Source organism: Miniopterus schreibersii (assembly GCF_964146895.1).
Source record: "Miniopterus schreibersii genome assembly, chromosome: 5".
Lineage (NCBI taxonomy): Eukaryota > Metazoa > Chordata > Mammalia > Chiroptera > Miniopteridae > Miniopterus > Miniopterus schreibersii.
Window position 1 is genome coordinate 75092837 of NC_138106.1, and position 23006 is coordinate 75115842.

Here is a 23006-nt window from a genome sequence, read left to right on the forward strand (position 1 = left end):
GTTCAGTCCCCATCCCTGTCCGGTGTGTGTGGGAGGCAACCAATCAATGTTTCTCTCTCTCTCTTTTTCTCTTTCTCTCCTCTCCTCCTACCTCCTTTCCACTCTCTCTAAAACCAATAGAAAAAATATCCTCACATAAGGATTAAAAATAATAATAATAAAAAATAAAAATAATTGTAAATTATTGCTGAATAAGAAATACATTAAAAATTCAAGGTAGAGATTAAACAGATTTCATTACAAAATACCTTTTATCATTTGCAAAGGTATTTATTATTATCAAGGTTTAGAAAATACATTTCCTATAACTCTGCTGTTTGTTTTCTTTCCTTCATGATATTAAAAAAAAAAAAAAAATCTGTCCTTTTATCATTGGAACACTGGTCCCTGTAGTTACTTTGTCTTTTACTTTTTCAGGTCTAGCTTTTATCTCTTAAGGCATTAGACTGCAGACCCCAGAATCAGAATCAAGGGCAACAGGCAGGGTTGTGGTAGTGGATAGAAATAGGAGTCAAGGTATTTTCATTTTATTTGTTTATTTTTATGTTTTTATTATTATTATTATTTTTAAAATATATCTTTATTGATTTCAGGGAGAGGAAAGGAGAGAGGGGGAGAGCGAGAGATAGAAACATCAATGATGAGAGAGTCATTGATCGAGCCCGCAACCTGGGCATGTGCCCTGACCGGGAATTGAACCCCAATCTCCTGGATCCTAGGTCGATGCTCAACTGCTGAGCCACACCCGGCCAGGTGTATCTTCATTTTAAAATATTCCTCACCTAGTTCTCATTGTATATCCAGGGTTGAAACTGCTGCCAAAGACACATATGTATAAAAGTCTACGGTTCTCTTTACTGAATTCAGGAGGAAATTGTTCATATTCCAAACATGTCACAGTTCATGTCACAAATCAATTTCAAGTGTTTAATTCCCTCTACTAAGGCCACGGGAACAGTATAATACATTTTAGGATGATAACTATTAAAATATTCTTTTCCACTTTTTCTTTTAGTGCTTATAGAAGTGAATCATAGGTATCTAAAAAATAGACTGTCCCTAAATATCTGTTCCCTGACTGCTTCTGTTATTTGAACATTGATTCTAGAAATACTTTAAGTGTATTATCAGATTTTTTTTTCTTATATCCATGTACTGTGAAATAGCTGCACTTACTTTATGACCTTTTGTCCTTTTGCCCTTCTGCATGGGCGTAGTCGATTTTAAAGATGATTATGAAGTCTGGAGAATTAGATGGACACTTGCATTTTTCTTTAGGAGTAGTGTTTTAAATAAAGGTATTTCATGCTTTTTTCTTTTAAATTGTGTAGGCATCAATTTTTCTTAAAGGCAGCTTTTATTTAGTATTTGATCTTTTAATGCTGTTCCAGAAAAAGAAAGAAAATTACACTTTATGACTGTTCAGCTGGGTGTTTTTTGGTTATGTTTAATAGAAGTATTTGCACTTTGACCAAGTGTGCCTTTAAATAATAATGAATGAAGGTGTGCTTCCAGGAAGTAACCTTTCTGTCATGGTAAAGTACATACTATATCATCTTTTTATGATTTGAATATTTACATGTAACCTGAGTTCTTTCATTGACTAGCATGGTTAAGTGTACTTTGAATGCCAACATTAATGTTGAACCCTGTTCAATTTAAAGTGTTTTTTTTCTTACTGTTCAGTCTGTTCCTTTTTACCCCCCCTAATATGCCAATAGCCAGAAATTTCCCCAAGTGACTCCGTTAGCTGTAGGTCACTGCTCCTCACCACATGGATGTTCTCTTGAGTCTCACACAGAAGTCAGGTGGGTAATTCTCTGCCTCCTGCTTCATTAACCACATTGTTGAAATTTCCTTGCTTCTCCAGAGAGCTTGTCAAAGTTGGAGATCAAAGCTCATTGGCTGTCCTGTGCCATCTACATAAGATGGGCATATCTATGTTTAATAATTTAAGTTCACCTGAACTAGGAAGACTTAAAGTAAATAGCTCTATTGTGAGCACTTCTATTTATGCCACTACTTCTTCCCACTGTCTCCCCCTCCAAAGGATCACTTCATTTCTCGACCATCTTTTATGACCAATAAGAATGCTATAAAAATCAGTTGACAAGAAATTATCCAAATACATGGCTTGAGTTACATCTCACATGTAGTCATTGTCTAGTTCCTGTTATACTGTCTATTTCATTACGTTCTTGTTTCTTGATGGTTGTATTTATATACACATCTATTTGTAGTTTTCCTCCCCCTAATGCCATCTAGATCTGGCAAAGTACATGTCTTAGAATAAACGAGAGAAAAGAGTGATAGCGTTGCAACCTATATTATGAGACCTTACTTTATAAAGAATATTTAAATATTAGGAAGAATTCTTTTCATCATTAACTGTTTTCTTTACTAATCTTTAGTTATATTCTTAGAGATATCAGTCTAAATGTGTATTATATTTGTAATTGTAGGTTTTGCAAAAGATCTTAGGATTTTTAGAATTGTGTATTCTGTATCTTGTTTCTGGAATTTCTCTAAATTTCTTCTAAGAGCTGGATTATCCCCCCCCACACACACCCTTTTATCATTTATTGCATTGCAATAGCACTTAGAGTGATTGCTTAGGAATTATATTCTTTTCTTCAAATGATTTGATTTATCACCATACAGACATTTGTAATTATATTTAATGAAATATTCTAAAGAGAGCTTTAACTTATCTTACTATATAGTAACAACCCATTTTAGCACTTCTGAAAATACTTCTGACATTTTTTTATTGACATTATACCAGATTATAACTCTGTTTACTTAATAGAATTCTAGCCTTCACTGCACATGGATGAATCTCTTTGAAGCACACTTTTTCAGTAATGAAAACTCACTGATTTTTCCCCCCTTTTCATAGCTTTTTTCTCTTTTATTACTATATTGATCTTTCAGTATTTTGGAAGTTTAAATCCGATAGGTTTCTATCATGTGTAATTCATTTGTGTTCTTGTCTAAGACACCTAATCAATCTTTCCCCAATTACGGCATTTCAGCATGGTTCCTATCTTTCACTTTGGAGGAGTTGTTCTCACTTGCTCAGGGATGTTGTTTTCAATGCCTGCTTGCTAAACCTCGCATAATCCCTTTGGATTTTGTCTTTTTGTAGTGACCTCACTTTATAAGGTTTTTCAGGTAATGCACTTGAAATGAAGCAAACACTTTATCAGTTCTTCTCTAAAGATTTGTCTCAAAGACAGTAAGAGAAAAAAATACTATAGTTATATTACTTAGACTGGAAGATTGGGGAACTAGGGTGGAAACTTTTTGGAGTAAAATTTCTTTTTATAGGTACAGGATCATCTGTCCCTAAATAATTCTAAATGTAAACTTACTTTTAAAATAAGAAGCACTACTGATCTTCATTTGTTTCTTTTTGACAATATTCTGCAGTTTATTATCTCTCATGTGTGTTACAGAATTGAATGTTTCTGTCTCTGTAATTCTGTAATTGGTGTTAAGTCAGGAGCAAAGTAGCTGTGAGTATTATACCTCAAAAATGGTCTCTTTTTGTCTTGTATATAGGTGTCCTTTATGCCAAAGTTTGGTATAATTTGATCTGATAACGTTTTTGTCATATTACAGATTTATTTTTCATAGTAAATGTTATTTAATCTTTTCTTTCAACAAAATATTTTTTTTAATGTCAAGTGGCTTCATTTCTGTTAGAGAAATCCTTTAACTATTCCTACTCAAGCTGTAATTGGATGCAACTTTGGAAAAACTATTTGTTTCTTATTTTTAAAAAACTGAATTGTGATAGCATAGTGTAAAATAAGAAGTCCCATACATGGCTTGTGTAAGGTTGTTTAATTAATTGAAAATTATGAAACAAAGATGGGGATCTTGAAAATACATGGACTTTGGTATCCAGATAAAACTTATAGAATATTTCAAAAACTTAAAATACCAGAATTTCATACTTATATAAACAATGGTAATATCAATTATAGCTCATATATAACCCTAATTTATGTAATTTTGCTAATCAATTATATATAATTCTGTCAAAGTTTATCCATAAAATGGTCATTTACATATCAGGGCCTTACTTTTATTGATATCTTGGTTTTCTTCCCTTATTAATTTAAAAATTAACTCAAAGTTCACAATGAAATACCTTTTAATGTCAGAGAGTGCTCCTGATATTTCTAATTAGAAAGTTTAGAATGAAATTTCTTTAATAAGCATTATTATAATTATTTTTTTGGCAGCTGATTGTCTATTTAAATAGTCCCATCTCTGTATAATAAAGCAAATATGTCAGGTATTGGGTAGAAAAAAAAATAATTCCTTAGCTTTTTCCTTATGGGATTTATAGCTTTTATTTGCATCCTGTAAAGAGGGATTCTTTTTGTTCGATCTCTGAAAATAATTTCATAAGAGTAGGGTAGCAATAAAAACTTCGTATTACAAACTCACTTTTTTGAAGGCTCTCCTATCAGTTCTGAAGTTCAGTAACATTTATTCTGAAGGAGTTTGCTTTTTCTGGGAATTGTCAAGGAGATTTATCTTGTTTAGTGAAGGTCACTGAAATGCATTGGTATATGCTTGTCTACTTCTTGGGAGTAGGAAGTTAATAAGAGATAAAATGTATTATTTAGGCTCCTCATTAAGATGACTTTATCTTTTAACTCTCTCTGGCACTGACAGACTAAATTTAAGAACATTCCATTTTATTCTCAGAAATTGATTGCCTTCAGTATTTTCCTTTATGGCTGTGTTAGTTTGCAATGGATGCTGCAAAAATTTAGTGGCTTTAAACAACAGGAGTTTGTTCTCTCACAGTTTTGGAGACCAGAAGTTAAAAATCAGTATAACTGGTTCAAAATCAAGGTGGTGGCAGGGCCATGCCTTCTCCGTAGGCTCTAGGGGAGGATCATTCCTGACTGCTTCGGCTTCTGGTGGCTGCATCGTTGGTCACATTGCTTTTTCCTCTCTCTGTGTAAATATCCCTCTGCCTCCCACTTGTAAGGATATATGTGATTGCCCTCCTGGATAATCTGGGTAATTTCCCCATTTTAAGATCCTTACTTTTATCACATCTGCAAAGACCCCCTTTTTGCCATCTAAAGTATCCTTCACAGGTTGTAGGGAGCAGGATGTACACATTTGAGTAGCCATTTGTCAGCCTCCCCAAATGCAGAGCTGCTTCTTACATAACCTTATCTTATCTTCAGACCTGTTCCAGCAGGAAAACATTCAAAGCTATGGAAGCATGTATGCTTACAGGCCTTTTGTTTTTACAAGCAGTAGTAGTAGTAATTTTAGTTGAATTAAAATGAGATTTAAGAGCTTTTTAAAAATAGTTTAAGCTATTTTAAAGTTTTGATTATATCTGTGCATTTAAAAATAATGTTTATGCTGTTTTTTATGAATATTAAAATACATTTATTTCTTCTGGATTCTAGTCATTGGTGGAATCATCAGATTCTCCTCTAGAATATCATAATTTTCTTAATTATGAACTTTCGATTACTTTTTCTAACACTGCTTTTGTTCCACACACTTCTAAATATTACTTAAGAATAAATTGCAATATGTTCTGAATATGTGTGTACATTTCTTTCTCTCTATAAATATATTTATGTAGATATAGATATATTTCAGTCACATTTTATACATTCAGACAGAATACTGATATTCATATTGTACATTGGTATAGCTGTGCCCATTGTTTTTTAGTTTTGTTTTTTAATATGATTTTTATTGATTTCAGAGAGAGGAAGGGAGAGGGAGAGAGAGATAGAAACATCAATGATGAGAGAGTCATTGATTGGCTGCCTCCTGCACGCCCCCTACCATGTGCCCTGACTGGGAATAAAATCAATGACCTCTTGGTGCATGGGCCAATGCTCAACCACTGAGCCACACTGGCCAGGCTGTACCCAGTGTTTTATATATTATATATTTATATATAGTCAATTATATTGTATATTGTATATACTTATATATTTGTACCTTTATTTTATATATAATACCAATTATATTAGATATTGTATAAATTAGAAGTAATTTAAAAGAAGAGGAGGTTATATTGATTTATAAATAAGAATTAACTTTGCTTGGTTATTTACTTTTACCTGTACCTCATTAAGTAGTTATCTTTATTAATATATTTTTCCAAGCCCTCTTTAAGCAAATTTTTTTTGAGACAAGGTATATCCTCAAAATATATAGTTGTGATTTGGGGAGAAAAATCTGGAAAAATTGAATTATATCATTCAATATCTGTGTTTTCTCTCTTGGTCTGCTATACTTTCACTCATGAAACCCAGAGTTACATTTGGAGTTAGCATTTTCTAGAGTACGCGAACACATCTAACCAGCTGAACACATCTACTGTTTTTATATAAAATTGTTGGCCACCTGAGGAGCATCTTATCTCAGTCATTTTCTAGTCCACAGGAACAATATTTTTGGCAAGAAGCCTTTCAAAATGTATTCCCAGAATGAGTGAACACACACACACACACACACACACACACACACATTTTTTTTTCTGTCTTCACTATTTTACCAAACCATTTCTTATAGTGTATATTTGAGTTCTAAATGACATTTCTAAATAAAATTTGACTTCATACAGTTCACTCAGTCAGTGTGGCTTTTGCACAGGTAGAGGTTTCTTTTATTTACTTCTTCATTTAATTTAATAATGTATTTTGAAAGTAACCCCCCATAAGTTAAAGAGATAATTTGGCTCACTAAAAAAGAACCTAATATTTTTACAATTAACATCCAAAATGTTATAATTTTACAGAGTATCTATTTGCCCTATAAAAATTCTATCATGATGTTATTTTCATTAGTATATTCCTTTAAAGTGATTTGATATATTTTTAAAGTTATATTTTGAACACTATTAATATGTTTAAGGCATACAATATATGTAACTTGCTTATTAGCACACCTTCACAAATATGTGTGCAATTGTATAATTCATCTATTTGCAATCCTTACTAAAATACCTATTTTTTTCATAATTTTTATAAAAGCTCTACAAGTGAAATGAAGCAATAGCAATATAGAAACATATAACTGGAAAATTAAAGCTACTGAAATCTCTCCATAGCCAGCGAGCTCAGTGTTATTTCTGTCTTTTAAAATACTTTAGTCTATGAGTTTGTGTGCACTTCAACTAAGAAGATGCAGCACATTATTTTTTATAACTTGAAAAAATTTTCTTACAACCTTCAATACAAATAATTCAGTAGCACAATTTTTAACAACTGTGCATCATCCAGTCATTTACTTCTTGCTAGTAAAAGTAACACTATGATTAATAGACAAGGATATAGTTTTTTGGGCGCATTTCTGATTATTTCCACAGGGCAGACTTCTATAAATCAAATTGCTGAGTCACTGAGAATTTAAAAATATATATATTTGATGCGTATTGCCAAGTTGCTCTTCAGAACTGTTACACTATTTTATACCCCAGTTTCACCATGGAACCTGCCCCCTCTGTCATAAATTGTGATTTGAGGTCTTTATGAACAAGGAAGTGGGTTCAGAAGTTTGGTGTTCAGCTTTTGGCTCTGCCACTCAGTGACTTTGGGATTTTTGGCAACTCACATAATCTCAATATTTGTGTCATAAAGATTCTCTTGAATCCAGTGAAATAAGATTATGAGGGTCCTTTCTAAATTGTAAAACATGACACAAATGTTTAATTACCAGGAATCATGCAAACTTGAGCCTTTCTCTATTGAAGGAAACTGAAGAATATGTCCTCTCAATGCTGAGAAGATGGTATAGCTCCTAATCTGAATATTTTTGGTCATATTTTACCTACTTTTAGAAGGTTTAATTAAAAGAAAACCTTGGAAAAAGCTCTAATTTCCATCACTTGGACACTTAATTCACATAGCTTACTTTTTAATCTAACTATACTGATAAATTCAGTCCTCTGTTTCATACTAAGTCTAGTGATCCCATTTCTAGGAATATATCCTAAAAATCCTGAAACATTAATCAGAAAGAACTTACGCAGCCTGATGTTCACAGCAGCCCAATTTACAATAGCTAAGATCTGGAAACAGCCCAAGTGCCCATCAGTAGATGAGTGGATGAAAAAGCTGTGGGACATTCACACCATGGAATACTGTGCAGCTATAAAGAAGAATCATCTCGTACCCTTTGGGACAGTATGGATGGACTTAGAGAAAATTATGCTAAGTGAAATAAGCCAGGCAGAGAAAGACAAACATCACATGATTTCACTTATATGTGGAATCTAAAGAACTTAATAAACTGATGAACAAAATAGATTCAATAACATAGAAGCATAGATCAGACTGACGAATATCAGAGGGAAGGTGGGGGTGGGTGGGTGGGTGGCCAGAGATTAACCAAAGAATTTATATGCACATACGCATAACCCATGGACACAGACAAGAGTGTGGTGAAGGGCTGGGGCGGGGAGTGGGTGTGGAGGAGAGGGGGTCAGTGGGGGAAAAAGGGGACATCTTTATTTCAACAATAAAGATAAAAAGCAATAAAAAATAAAATAAAATGATAAAGTAAAAATTGTTTTTTATTCTTATTTTTATTATTGATAACAATAACGTTACTATTTATTGGCAAGTGAAGGAGTGAATGGCTAAAAGTTAAAATGTTTGGTTTTATATGGTAAAGCATACTTAAAATAGAGTACAGAAGAAGTTGAAAAGGGGCAGAAAATATTTGCAGAGTAGTGTGTGTGTGCGCGTGCATGATACAGGTATTTATTAAAACCATTTTTCTCCTTTAGCTTCTTGAAAATGTTATAATTAATTGCTATGGAAGGGAAAAGAAAGAGATGGTGATATAACTCACTTGTCACTTTTTTATACTAGAGTAGGATTATTTCCTCCTGATGATTGATTTATTGACTGCAGTTCCCAAGTAACATTCATGTCTTTTTATTATCTACTGTGTGCTGACTTTAATTAACCACTCTAATGGTTGGTTTGCAGTGATGGAAATTGCCAGAGAATCATAAAATATTCTAGCTAAAAGTTACTTTAAGGATCATATACTATAGCAGATGAGAAAAGCAAGGTTCATAGAATTTAAACATCTTTAAGGTAACACATCTGGATGGTAGTTTAGATTCTTAGGATTCCTCCTCCTTTCCCTCTTATAGCAGTGCTTAGAAACTATTATGCATATTATCTTAGTTTTGAAGTGTTTTAAAGCAGTAACATTTTGTTCTCTTTTTTAGGTTGTTATTAGGAGTAAAAGTGGAGAGATTTTGTATCGTATTTCACCGTGGGCGAAGTATGTGGCCCGTGAAGGTGATAATGTGAATTATGATTGGATACACTGGGATCCCGAACACACATATAAAGTGAGAGCAACACATCTTTAAATAAATGCTTGTTCCGATATTTTTAGGAAAATTAATTTTTACTTTCATAACTTTTATAGTAATGTTCAAGTTTTCAATGCTGGTTTAATATTTTATGTCACACTGCATCCGTTTGCTATTCATGTATCAGAGTCGTTCATCCATAGCTAATAAAGTATGAAAGTGAGTTTTTTTTATCATGTGTTTCTGAGGTTGAAAGGGGCAAGAAAACTAAATCTCTACACAATGACCTATAAAGAATACTGATTATTTTTTAAAATCTTAACTACAATTTCCGATTCATCCAAGATTCTTTAGTGATGTAATATTTCTCCCTGTCATGGTTCTGAAGCACCATCAAGGAATAGGAGGACATTTCGTGAATGTATTAGGATAATTGTTAAGGCTGCTTTGTTCACAAGTTATAGGTATCTTTGAACTCACTTTTCTGTCCTTTAAGTTATTGGAGCTTGTTGATAGTACTTGGCATTTAATAATTATGTATGCATTTCACAGCTGTTAAGTTTTCTCTAAGACTTAGCCTCAAAATATATCTTCACTCAATGATGAGGCATAAGGCATTACATGATTGCTCTTTTAAAATAAGTTCATTAACATGATTCTGAAAAGGATTTTTTCTCATAAGAAAATGTAATGGATGTAGCCATTCTTTTTATATATGTGAAAACATCTCCAGAGTATGTGACTGAGTTGCTCCACCATTTCATTTAACATGCTGACTTGGCTAGTGTTGTACCTGCATTTCTGTTCTAATTGTGTATCTAACTTTATATTCTGTAGTTTAAGCATTCCAGACCAAAGAAGCCAAGAAGTCTAAGAATTTATGAGTCTCATGTGGGAATATCTTCCCATGAAGGAAAAGTAGCTTCTTATAAACATTTTACATGTAATATACTACCGAGAATCAAAGACCTTGGTAAGTAATAACTGTGATTTTTATTCAGATAAAAATTTAATGAATCTGTTCTCTTATTAGAAAAGCTAATTACAAGTGTCTCTTTTTTGTGTTAAGAGATTAAATATGTAATAGAAATGCATTTTATTTTAGGCTTCTCAAATTGCCCTGTAATAGTGATAGCATAGAAAAGAGAAATGGGATAATAAGAATTCAAGATATTATTCCAATTTCAATTTTAAGTAATGTGAACTAATAGCTTGCAAAATTGTAGATAAATATGTAAGCATAATTACTTTTTTTGCAGGAGAGAACTTTTATCACTTTAAGTGGTCATTGAGTAAAGCCTGTTCATTTTAGTTTGTTAGGGGAAAAATCATACATTGGTGAGATGACTGGAACTCATTTTATATCAGAGCCATTGTATATATACAGCTCTTGTCTGGATGACATATTTGACAAATATTAATGGTGAATCTTCTGTGTGAAACACATTGTTGTAAATGTTTGTTTGGGACTGTAATGACACAGACCTCGTCTTCATGGGAATAACTAGGAGAGTGAATAGTGTACTGCTGAATTTTTGATTCAGTATGCTTGAAATCTGTTTTTTTTATAGATATGCTTTTTTTTTTATCATTTCACAGCATATTAGCACCTGCTCCAATAGCTAGGCAGGAAGATAAAGTACATTTAATTATTCTGCTTTTGCTAGGCAGTCTAAATTTTGGCTACAGGAAAGTTTTGCAATTCATGGTTAAAGTTTTCCGTTATATATGGATCTTAATTATCTGTGATAATGAGGTCAGGTTCCAGAAACCAAAGTTAAATAACTGTATTGAGAATTTAATATTGATTATATTTAATAGACATTATATTAGAACGGTTATATTCGAGATGTTCTGTTATTTTATAATGTAACGAATGATTAATGACTTGGTTCTTGTAGGAGATTAGGCAGAATAAGGATTCTCTCATTTATCTTTGTGTTTGAATTGCCTAGGCCAGTATTCTGAACAGAAATAAATCTAGGAATGACTAATGCCATAAAATTAATAATAAAAAATACTGTAAATTGGTGCTTGATTATGAGAATAATATTTATCATATAATAGAGAAACAAACTGCTAACATTACATTTTGTTATGAAATATATAATTCATTTATATTATCTGAGCAGTAGATTATATATATATTTCTGTCACAACAGATAGAGTTAATTTGATTTTTTTGCAGTAAAAAAGGCAAAACAGTTATAAAGATTATAAACTTTTCAGCAGATTGTGAAGGATGGAGTTTGTTATTTTTCAAACTTATGAATCCCTAATTCTGACTGAGAATTTGTAATTATTCCAATATTAATCATGTACTGAAATATGTGCATGAGAAGCTATATTGACATGAATTGAACTTTGAGAATAAGAGTATTTTCCATGCATGCTACAGAAATATTACTTACAAAGAATCAAATCATATTAGAAAATTATACCAAATTGTACTTGGAGGAAGAAAAAACTGATTTTAATTTTTTTTAAAGAACATAACATTTAAAAGTATTAATGTGCTTTTATTATAAGCAAATAATCAGAGAAAAAAACTTTCGTTTTTTTATTTTTAAAAAGGCAGTGCCTACCTTTTTTTAATGAACAGTGTAATAGTTACATATTTATTTTTATGGTTACCTTGTTTTTATGGTGATACTGGTTTTCCATTTACAGTACTGAGAATAATCTGTTTTAAAATAAATTTAAGTGGAAACGGTGAGTCAATTCAAGGGAAAATATATAAGTAATCACACAGGTGATAGAGACATGGAAAAAAATCATAGAGATGGTACAAGTATGCTTGAAGACAGAAAACACTGCAGTAGCTGAAGGTCTCTGTGGACCAGCGGCCCCGCTCTGGCCCTGCCTGCGTGCTGATATTCTGTCTGCCACTGCTGCTCTACCCTCAGTGTCCCGGGTGTCAGAACCTTAGCACCGTCACACAGCGTCACTCCGGCTGAACCCTGGCCGGGCAACATTGACCCAATTATTCCTAGTGCTTGAGTGGAGCAATAAATCCTTCAAAACACCTAAAAAGGGCCTTATCCGGAAAGTGAACATTTCCATGCTCTGACAAGGAAAGTGGAAGAAGGGGCAGCAGTTTTAAATTTAGCTGCTTAAAAATAAGGACCTGTGCGTGGGTCCAGAGTGGGTGACAGCTCATCTTCTTTGAAATCAGAATCCACGCAGCTGCTTGAAGCTTGGCCTGGAATTGGGGCCAGGAGAAGGGGTCCACTCTGGGTCATCCGGCCTTTAGGTGCTGGTTTTTGTTTGTTCGTTTGAATTTCAGAAATGAAGGAGGGTGCATGATGAAGACCCCGATAAAAGGAAAGGATTAGAAAACTTCAGCTTCTGAAAAGTGGAGGGGCTTGTTAGGAGAGGGTGGCGTGTCAGGGGACGACCAGAACCATAGGTGTTTAGAGAAAGCTGGGGGCAGGGGGGAATTGGAGACCTGTCTTTGTCCTTGCTTTTGCTTCTCAAAAAGGGACTCTTTTTCAGCGGAGCTGCTTTTCCAGCGGTCCCATAGTGGGTGGCTCCCTCTTCTACACAGTTTGAGACCGATGGGGTGGTCTCGGGGGGCTCTGGCTGTGATTTAAGAGGCTGAGCAGTAGTGGGCAAGGCTGGGTCTCAGGACTTCCGCGGCCAGGGAGGGTGTCTGTGGTTGGCTTCAGTTGTTCTCTGGACCCCTCTTTCTTTGGTTTGATGAATTTGGCTAAGGCTTTGGTGCCAATCCAGTGGTTTTTCTTCTTTGGAGCAGAATCATAGAATTTGTGCTGATCCGTGATTTCTTCTCCCAGTGTTTCCTTATGTCTCCATAAGGCATTTAGTCTGTCTACTGCTTCTGCTCTTCCTGTTACTGCCCCTAGCTCTCCATGTTCTGCTCTAGAAGCATCTGCTTCTGCTGGTTCAACAGCTGGATCTGGCTCACGAGGTGATGATTTTCTCCCTCCAAGTTCCCCTTGAGACAAGAGAGCCACTCGCAGTGGTTGTCCAGCTTGGTCAGCGGGATGTGCGTGTTCTGGTGCTGCTCCTTCAACTCATCGAACCAGGCCTGCCAGCAGCTCAGCTCCAGCTGCAAGTTGTCCAGTGAGGTTTTCAGCTCCTTGGTGTGGTTGTGCAGCTCCCGTGCTCCCCTTTCAGCTGCTGGTGCAGGAAATTGACCCTATCTAGCTCTCCCCACAGCCGCTGGTTTTTGGCCACGATGATATAGCATCTTCAGGCAACTGTGCTGGCAGGTGAGAGCCTTGTACTCTGCACACTGATGCTCATGGAGCGCGCCCAGGTGCTCATGGCCCTGCAGCAGGGCCTCCTAGGCGACAGTCAGCCTTCCTGCTGCTTCTGCAGATTCTGGTGCTCACTCTCCTTGGCCACCTGCTGGTTCTGGAGCATTGTGTACTATGTGGTGAGTGAGGGGCTTTGGGAGCTCAGGAGGTCTCCATGTCACTCTGCAGCTGTTTTTCTCTTAGATCAGCTCCTCACTGAGGGTCTCCAAATCCCAGGTGCTCTGCTATTCTTTCTCCAGCTGGGTCTGCAGCTTTTCAGGCTCCTTGCTGAGCTGCTGGTTCTCCTTCTTCAGTTCCCCACACTGAGGCTGCTCTCCTCCAGTGCCAGTGACGCATCCCACAGCCCCTGGATGGTGCTCTGGAGGCTCTGGTTCTCCTCCAGCTTCAGGATGCTGCTGGAGGCACATTCATTCAGCTCAGACTCAACTTCCTGGAGGTGGCCAACAGGTCTGCGTTCTTGGACAGCTGCTCCAGCACCCAGCCCAGGTGGGCGGACTTGTTCATGCTCTGCTTCTGTGCAATCTCGAGGACCATGTTCCCTTCCAGCAGCTCCTCAATGCATTTCTTGTCTGTGTCCCAGTCCAATTCCAGGTCGTGAAGCTTAGATCTCAGCTGCAGGCTCTTTTTCTCCAGCTCATGCACTTTATCATGAGCAGCAGTCAGCTGTTGCTTCTGCATGGACTTGGATTCAATTAAAAATATAGTATCTTCTCTCAGCTCCTCCATATGGGCTTATAGAAGTCATGTCGTGCAGCTTTTCCCTGCAGCGCTGCAGCTCCATCTCCAGCCTCTCCATGTGGTTCACCTTCTCCCTCAGGGAGTCCAGTTCATCACGAGCAGCTCTGCACGAGAAGACTGGGCACTGGCTATCAGCTGGGTGTTCTCCTGCTTGACTTTCTGCAGCTCTAATACCAGCTGATCCACCTCATGCCTGGTGTCCACAAGCTCCTCCGCTCCTCCAGCTCCTTCCTGAAGCAGCACAGCCTGGCCTTGGTGTCCATCAGCTCCATGTCCAGGTGCTGCTTCTCCTCGCCAGAGAGGCTGCTGGTTGGGCTGGGTGTGAACTTAACCCTGGAGGACTTGAGGGGACTGGTGGCTGCTGCACCTAGAGGTAGTCCCGTTCCTGAGTGAAGTCCACGATCAGCTCCATGAGTTCATCTCTCTCATCTATGAGCCTCCTGAGGTGAAACACCATGTTCCTCAAGAGGGCCTCCAGCTGCTCTGGGGGTCACATCTGGGACCTTCAGCCACTGCAGGTCAAATATGTTCTGCTTGTGGGTCACCTCCTGGCGATGGGCCACAATTCTGCATTGGGTCTCAATATCCAGCTGTTTGATTCTTTCAATGAACTCCTCGTTCCTCTCACACTGGACAGCATAGCCCAGTACCAGTAGTAGCACCTTCTTAATTTCCTCCATAGGTTTCTGAGACAGAGGATCTTTGCCAATCATTAAAAATTGGGCAAGTTCATTATCATCAGCTGCTGGAGAACTTCCTGGTAGTAGGTCTTAATGTTTCTCACCAAGATGGTCAAGTTCTGAATGTGAAGATTCACATCATTGTTGACTTGTTTGTTGCTGTGTTGACTTGTAGGGCTGGGATCTATTTGAAACATGATTTAGTTCAAAAAGATGCCATCTACTACATCTACATAGTCAAGTTGTCCCCATTGCTGCTTCTGAATGGGCCCAAAGTTTTCACCCAAGTCACTAGCAGGCTCTGCAGAAACAGCTCCATGAGCTCCGAGATGGTAATGTCCATGACAGTAAAGTTCATTCTGAGGCTGTGCCTGCCGACTCCACACCCTGCAACCCCTGTGCCTTGTCACAAAGCAACTCTGGCAGCCAACGGCCAGCAAGGGGTTACAGTGGCTGCCCGCTCCAGGGAGACAAACACAGGGCATGAGCCCACATTCCAAAGCTCCAGCCGCCCTTGTGCCCCCTTCAGTCACTTCCTCTAGTATTAGAACACAACATTTTCAGATGGAGAAAAGAAGGGTGTGTGTGTGTGCGCATGTGTGTGTGCCCACATGTGCAACAAGCAACTTTAGAGTAATTTTATAGGTGCAAGAAATTAGTGGAAAGTAGAATTAATGCTGACTGTAAGAGCTACCTTGTGGAAAAATGGATTTGCTCCTATATCTTATGCTATATGGTAGAATAACTGAAATATAAAGAAAAAGGTAAAATAAAAAGTATATGGCATGCAATTGGTTACTTTTATTTAGCATTCATAATCTTTAGTATGAATATTACGAGTGCAGCTGAAGTTTAGCATATGCAGATTGCCATCTTTAATATTCTAAATCCAAATTAAGAGTATATTTGCATATAATTTATTACATTTTAAAATGAAGACATTTGAAATAGCTAGTTAGATTATGTATAACTCTCAAGAACTAACTGTCCAATATGTGTTAGAAGGTCAGAAAAGCAAAGGATATTAAAGTAGTAGAACTTTTCAAAATGATCAGGTCATTTTTATGTAAATGAGTATATGTAAAATGTAATGTCTTTAGACAAAGATTCTGTGTTTATATATGTTTTTATTCTTTTTTTTAAATGTGACTTTTAATCTCTCTTTGACCTTTGCTTACATAGGATACAACTGCATTCAATTGATGGCGATCATGGAGCATGTGTATTATGCCAGTTTTGGTTACCAAATCACGAGCTTCTTTGCAGCTTCAAGGTAAAATGAAAGACTCATTATATCCATTCTTCTTTGAGCAAAAAGTAAAAAAAATAAAATGAATTTTTACATTTTATATGATGTCATTTTGTAACCTACTTTAGGGTTAACAGAGTTAACAGAAGCTTTGCATTTTTTACTAAGATCATAGACTCTCATCCCATCTAACCTTAGAGGTTGGCCTTGATTTAATGTTGTTTACATGAAATGATTTCTGATAAGGAATATCCAGTTACCTGCTGAAATTTTCATGCATTTGGAGGCCCAAGCTTTAATCAGAAAATCATGTCTTATGGAAGCCATTATTGCCAGAGCTCACATCCTTTTATGGAAAAAGATTGACTCATGTAGGAAGGTGACTGAGGAGTCCATTGGTAGGACATATACTACCTACAGAAGGACTGTCCTTCCCAGGCTCAAATCTAAGGAATGTGGCCCTCTGGGCAGAAAGACACAAGGGATCCTATGCAGTTGAAGAGATGCTGACGTGAATGACCACAAGTTGAACATGTCTAACACTGTCTCTGCCACGTGGAAATTATGCTGTGGTGGCATATAGCCAGTAATCCAATAATCCTACATATTATGATTTCTACCTATAATAGAAGCAAATAAGAAAATGACAGAGTGCTATAAAGTATAGAAGCAGAGGTATGATTAGATTAGATTAGATTAGATTAGATTAGATTAGATTAGATTAGGTATGGGCTGATGTTAGAACTGAGGTCTAAAGCATGATTAAAAGTTAACTTGGGGAGGAGTGAAGTGGGAATAGGTGGATAGAATTTAAGACAGAAAATCCCCCACCTATATTCTTTCACCTGGTTTTCTTTGGAATGGTTCTACTTGAATAAGTCACCTTTACTTACTCTCTGTAATTCTTCCACTCCTTTTTGCTTAACTCATTCCAAGGAGGCTCTTCACCTCCTCACTGAAATTGCTCTTGTCAAGGGTACTAATCACCTCCACATTGTCACCTGTAAAGATAAGTTCTTACTTGTACTGTCAACAGCATTTGGCACAATTGGTTACTCCCACCTTCTTGGAATTTTTTTCTTTCCTTGGTTTTCAGAGTATTTCCCCCTCCTGTTGTTTTTCCCACCTTTCTTGTTTCTTCCTTGTTTCCTTTGCTCTTTCCAACTAATAAAGATTGGATCTCCCGGTGCTCAGCCCTTGGTTCCATTCTCTTCTCTTGTCTGTATGAAGCACCTTGGAGTCTCATCAAATCTCACCTATTTTTATGGCTTAAATACACTTTAAATGCCAACTCCCAAATTTAACTCTCTAGTCCTGACCTCTGTTGTGAATTTCAAAGAGTGCATTTTTGACATTGGGGTATCTAATACATATCTAATACTTAACATGTCCCAAATTAAATTCCTGATCTTATCTTCCAGTCTCCTCCTCCTGTCATCGTCCCTAGTTCAGTAAATGACATCTCCATCTTCCAGTTCAAGCCAAAAACCTTTGCAATATGCAGGACTCTTCTTCTGTCCGTCTAGCTGTCATAAAACTTAGCCACCTGTAACTTTGGATATACCCCACATCTGGTTGCTTCAGCTGCTACAGTGGCCAGAGTAACCATTTAAAAATAAAAATTAGATCATGTCACTCTTTTGCACAGAACCTGCTAATGATTCCCTTTCAGAATAAAAGCCAAAGGTCTTTTTATTGGTCAATAAGACCCCATGTGATTTGGGTCTTGGCCACCCCTCTGGTCTCATCTCTTTCTTGATCATTCCATTCCAGCTACACTAGCCTATTTTCTATTCTTCAAATGCCTCTCACTCATTTCTATCCCCAGTGCTCTTCCTCTCTGAGCAGTCTTCCTGTTGACTATTCACATGCTTTGCTCCCTACGTCTCTAAGGTCTTTGCTCAAACATTAAAATATTAAAATAGCAAACCTGCCCTTCTTACCAGTGGCTTTGCTTCATTTTCTAAGTTATTGCTATCTGAGATTCCACATATCTTGCTTATTTATTTGTTGTTTTCCAACTAGAATGTAAGTCCATAAAGGCTGTGATATTTATTTTGTTCACTGCTGAATCCCCAGAGCATAGAACATTTCATGACATGGTAGATACCTTAGCAAGTATTTGTTAAACAAACAAAAATGAATGAGTGAAACTGCAGGGCTGTTCATTCATTGGACATGCTTTTCAGCGAGTGGAAAAATGCTTGGTGCCTAGGATAAGGAGAGGAAGGAGTAGGGTGTCATAAGCTGAAGTTATTGGAAAGAGCCAGATTAAGCAGTGCAGTAGGTCATGATTAGGACACTGGTACTTATCCCAAGGGCAATGGAAGTGCAAGTATGATTTAAGGAAGAAGATGACATGATCTTATTTGCATTTTTAAAATATAGCTCTTGCTGCCCAATGGAGATGGCTGTTAGGAAACCTGCTATATACTAAGCTCTGTACTATACCATGCATGGGAAACCAGATAGCATAGCCCCTGCCCTCAAGGAGCATAAGGTCTAGTGAGGAAGAGACACAGCAAACAATTATTCACAAGGGTGATCATTTATTTAAAAAACCAAGATGATACTGTGGAAAACTAATGCTGAGATTTTACGTAGATTAAGAAAGGACATGCTCTAGGGTGTGGTTTTATTTTCTCTCATGTGGACTAGAAAACTACTTTTCATACAAACACATGTAAGCTCTATCTTTTCTGCTTGGCTGGTGACATATATGGCATTTTCTCTTGGCCTGTTGGTACCTGAGCACATTTCAGTTTAGGAATAAGTAAGTGCAGGAGGGATGGCCTCACTCAAGGTTCCGGGGACTTTCAAAGAAATACTCTAAGCATCACCTTCACCCCAACAATATACACTCTAAGGGATGGCCATGTATGTGTTCAGGAATGACCATTTCCCAGGATTAGTTAGACTTGGAGGAGGAAATTGGAAGCTCTGAGTTTAGAGAAGCAGAGTTTTACTATTTAACTACAAAAAATGTGAATTTTTTTAGGGATATAAATCTACATTAAATAACCTGATTGAATTTTTTTATTGAATGCTTTTAAATTTGCTCAATAACAAATACTCAGCAACTTTGATTTGTATCAAAGTATTATATGGCATTTGTATATCTAAAATATGTACTACAAATTTTAGAAAACCCAGAAATTGACCCATGCCATTATGGTCAATTAATATTTGACAAGGGGGCAAGAACATACAATGGAGTAAAGACAGTCTCTTCAGTAAATGGTGCTGGGAAAATTGAACAGGTACATGTGAAAAAATGAAACTAGACCACCAACTTACACCATACACAAAAGTAAACTCAAAGTGGATAAAAGACTTAAATGTAAGATGTGAAACCATAAAAATCCTAGAGGAAAACATAGGCAGCAAAATCTCAGACATCTCTTGTAGCAATATGTTTGCTAATAATCTCCTAAGGCAAGAGAAACTAAGGAGAAAATAAACAAGTGGGACTGCATCAAAATAAAAAGCTTCTGCACAGCAAAAGAAACCATCAACAAAATGAAAAGGGAGCCCACTGTATGGGAGAACATATTTGCCAATGACACATCTGATAAAGGGTTAATATCCAAAATATATAAGGAACTCATACAACTTAACAAAAGGAAGACAATACAATTAGAAAATGGGCAAAGAACCTAAACAGACATTTCTCCAAAGAGGACATACAGATGGCCAAGAGACATATGAAAAAATGCTCAACGTTGCTAATTATCAGAGATGCAAATCAAAACCACAATGAGATATCACCTCACACCTGTCAGAATGGCTCCATCAACAAGTCAGCGAAGGACAAGTGCTGGCGAGGGCGTGGAGAAAAGGGCACCCTAGTGCACTGCTGTTGGGAATGCAGACTGGTGCAGCCACTATGGAAAGCAGTATGGAGTTTCCTCAAAAAATTAAAAATTGACCTGCCATTTGACCCAGTGATCCCACTTCTAGGAATATACCCTAAGAAACCCAAAAGACCAATCAGAAAGAACTTATGCACCCCTATGTTCATAGCAGCACAATTCACAATGGCTAAGATCTGGAAACAGCCCAAGTGCCCATCAGTAGCTGAGTGGATAAAGAGCTGTGGGACATTCACACCATGGAATACTATGCGGCTGTGAAGAGGAAGGACCTTTTGGCTTTTGGCACAGATGGAGGGAACTAGAAAGTATTATGCTGAGTGAAATGAGCCAGTCGGAGAAGGACAAGTACCACATGACCTCACTTACATGTGGAATATAATAATCAGAATAAACTGATGAACAAAATAGATCTTGAGACATAGAAGCATGGAACAGACTGAGGGATCTCAGAGGGAAGGTGGGGAGGGGAGAGATTAAGCAAAGAACTTATATGTTTATAAGCATAACCCATGGACACAGACACTGGTCTGGGGAAGGTCTTGGGGGGAGATGGATGTGGGATGGAGGGAATCAATGGGTGAAAAAAGAAATACCTGTAGTATTTTCAACAATAAAGATAAACTTTAAAATAATAATAAATAAATAAATAAATAAATAAAGTACTACAGTGCTGATAAAATAATTGATTCACAGTAAATGTCCAGCTGTTAGCTTTAAATGTGCTGTACTCTCGTTTTTTCTGTGTTCTTTATCTCTAGTCGTTATGGAACTCCTGAAGAGCTCAAAGAACTGGTTGACACAGCTCACTCGATGGGTATCACAGTCCTCTTGGATGTGGTGCACAGCCATGCTTCAAAAAATTCAGAAGATGGATTGAATATGTTTGACGGGACAGATTCCTGTTATTTTCATTCTGGACCTAGAGGGAATCATGATCTTTGGGATAGTCGATTGTTTGCCTACTCTAGGTAGGTACATTTAATATTGAAATGTTTTCTTTGTTCAAAATTAATTTTAAGGAATTTCACTAAATTCATTGTATACGTATCCTCTTACTGATACTTAATTTCTTCAGTGAGTTTTTATAATTTTATGAAGAATGTTTAACATACTTATAGAATTGAACTTGTTTTGTATAACACATATAATCATAGTAAGTTGCATTAAATTTTAGCTTAACAAATCTTTTGCCTTTTAAAATATATTGGCTGTATTCCCATTTAAAGGATTAATGTGAGGCATGTTTTAATATCAAAAAGACTACTTTATCAGGTTGAATTAGCCATAGCAAGTCTCCTATTAATAAAGAAATACACATTGTTTTAAGTAGGTTATTTTTAAAAATCATACTTCATGTTTTGGTATTTTAATAATATTACCATGATTTAGACTAGAGCTAAATATAACTATGATAACTAACACTTATTAGTATGTAATGTAATATTTCAGGTATGGTATCAAATGTTTTAGCTATATTAGCTACATATTTTATTTATTCTGAATAGCAATTCTACTTATACATGGGACTATTTTTATAGTCATCTTAAAGATAGTAAGCATAGTGTTGAAACAGTTCTTTAAGATTAAACACATCTCTGACTTCTTTTACCATCTAAATAGAAGGTGTTTTAGGTGATTAAATATAAATAGCATGATAGGGCAAAACATTTTTTAAAGCCAGATTACTCTCAACTTGTATTTATCATACGTAAAATATAATGAAAATCATTATCAGGCATATTAAAAGTAGCAGAATGTCAAGTAATGTATATCTAATTTGTGTATAATAAGTGTTTTGGAAAGAATTTAATGATTTTTGGGGGGATATTTTATATTACATAAACATTCACATACCTGGAAAATGAATAGTGTAGGAAAAAAATGCTTCTGCAATAAATTTGATAAAATGAAGAATTCTAATATTTTCAGTACAAATTAGATGACTTTTATATGGACAAAATTTTTTTGCTACACTCTTTTCTTCATATCATACATGATTGTGTATTTCATAGCCATATAGGAATCACTCATGCCAGATAAAGCAGCATAATGTATGAGAAAAGACACAGGAGACACAAACGAGTGGCAGGGTTCCAGGCCTAGCTTTCCTCTTGTACGAATCAATTAATCATTCTGGCTTCAGGTTTTTTATTTTAGGAAAGAAGCAAAGTTCGGGGGCTAATACAGTTCCCTCTGTAAGGGTATTTTGTGTTTCGATCACTTTTTTGAACATTGCCTTTTATAGTATGGATTTATGACAAGTAAAAAGGACTGGACCTGTGCTAATTTTGTGATATAACCCCACTAATTACATTATTGAATAAATCTTATAAATGTTGATTGTGGACAGGAATTAAATTAATTCTCCAGTTTGTATTTGGGTGGACAAGAGTGAACTCTGTCCTGTAGAATTGTGCCTTACGAAATACATTGAATGGTAAATTTGATTATAAAACAATTCTGTAGAACTGTGTCCTAAAATGAAATACATTAAGTGGGTAGATTTTATGTTATAAAATTATCCTTTATTTTATTAAAATATTTACTGTAATGTATTTTTCTGTGCTATAATAAGTCCATTTCAAGTTATGTGTTTTCTAAAGCAAAGGGATTATACACAATTGTTTTAAGAATTTCTACTATAGAAATCAAAATATAGTTAACATTTTTATTTAACCCGTCTTTGTTTTGTTATTGAATTAACTATTAATCTTTCTCAGGAGCTTACCTTTGGTAAATAATGTATATTAGTTTTAGCTCATTATTATTTTTATTGTTATTTTTTATTTTGTTTTGTCATTTAGACTTAGTCCTCTATAAATATAGTTCCACTTAAAATGAATTTGT

General features: G+C 36.0%; 1 protein-coding gene and 1 pseudogene across 2 annotated transcripts in view; one reads left to right on the forward strand and one right to left on the reverse strand.

Moving 5' to 3' along the window:
* The window catches only part of GBE1 (1,4-alpha-glucan branching enzyme 1), a 258450-nt gene that overhangs the window by 114995 nt on the left and 120449 nt on the right, over positions 1 to 23006 (forward strand). The window contains exons 4-7 of the mRNA XM_081137631.1: positions 9248 to 9373; positions 10175 to 10310; positions 16218 to 16308; positions 20918 to 21127. Of these exons, the coding sequence (XP_080993757.1) occupies positions 9248 to 9373; positions 10175 to 10310; positions 16218 to 16308; positions 20918 to 21127 (563 nt within the window). The remainder of the gene's footprint in view (positions 1 to 9247; positions 9374 to 10174; positions 10311 to 16217; positions 16309 to 20917; positions 21128 to 23006) is intronic.
* Positions 14781 to 15378, reverse strand: LOC308557907 (protein Daple pseudogene; annotated as a pseudogene). Its single transcript has one exon. The product of its transcript is annotated as a protein Daple pseudogene (transcript).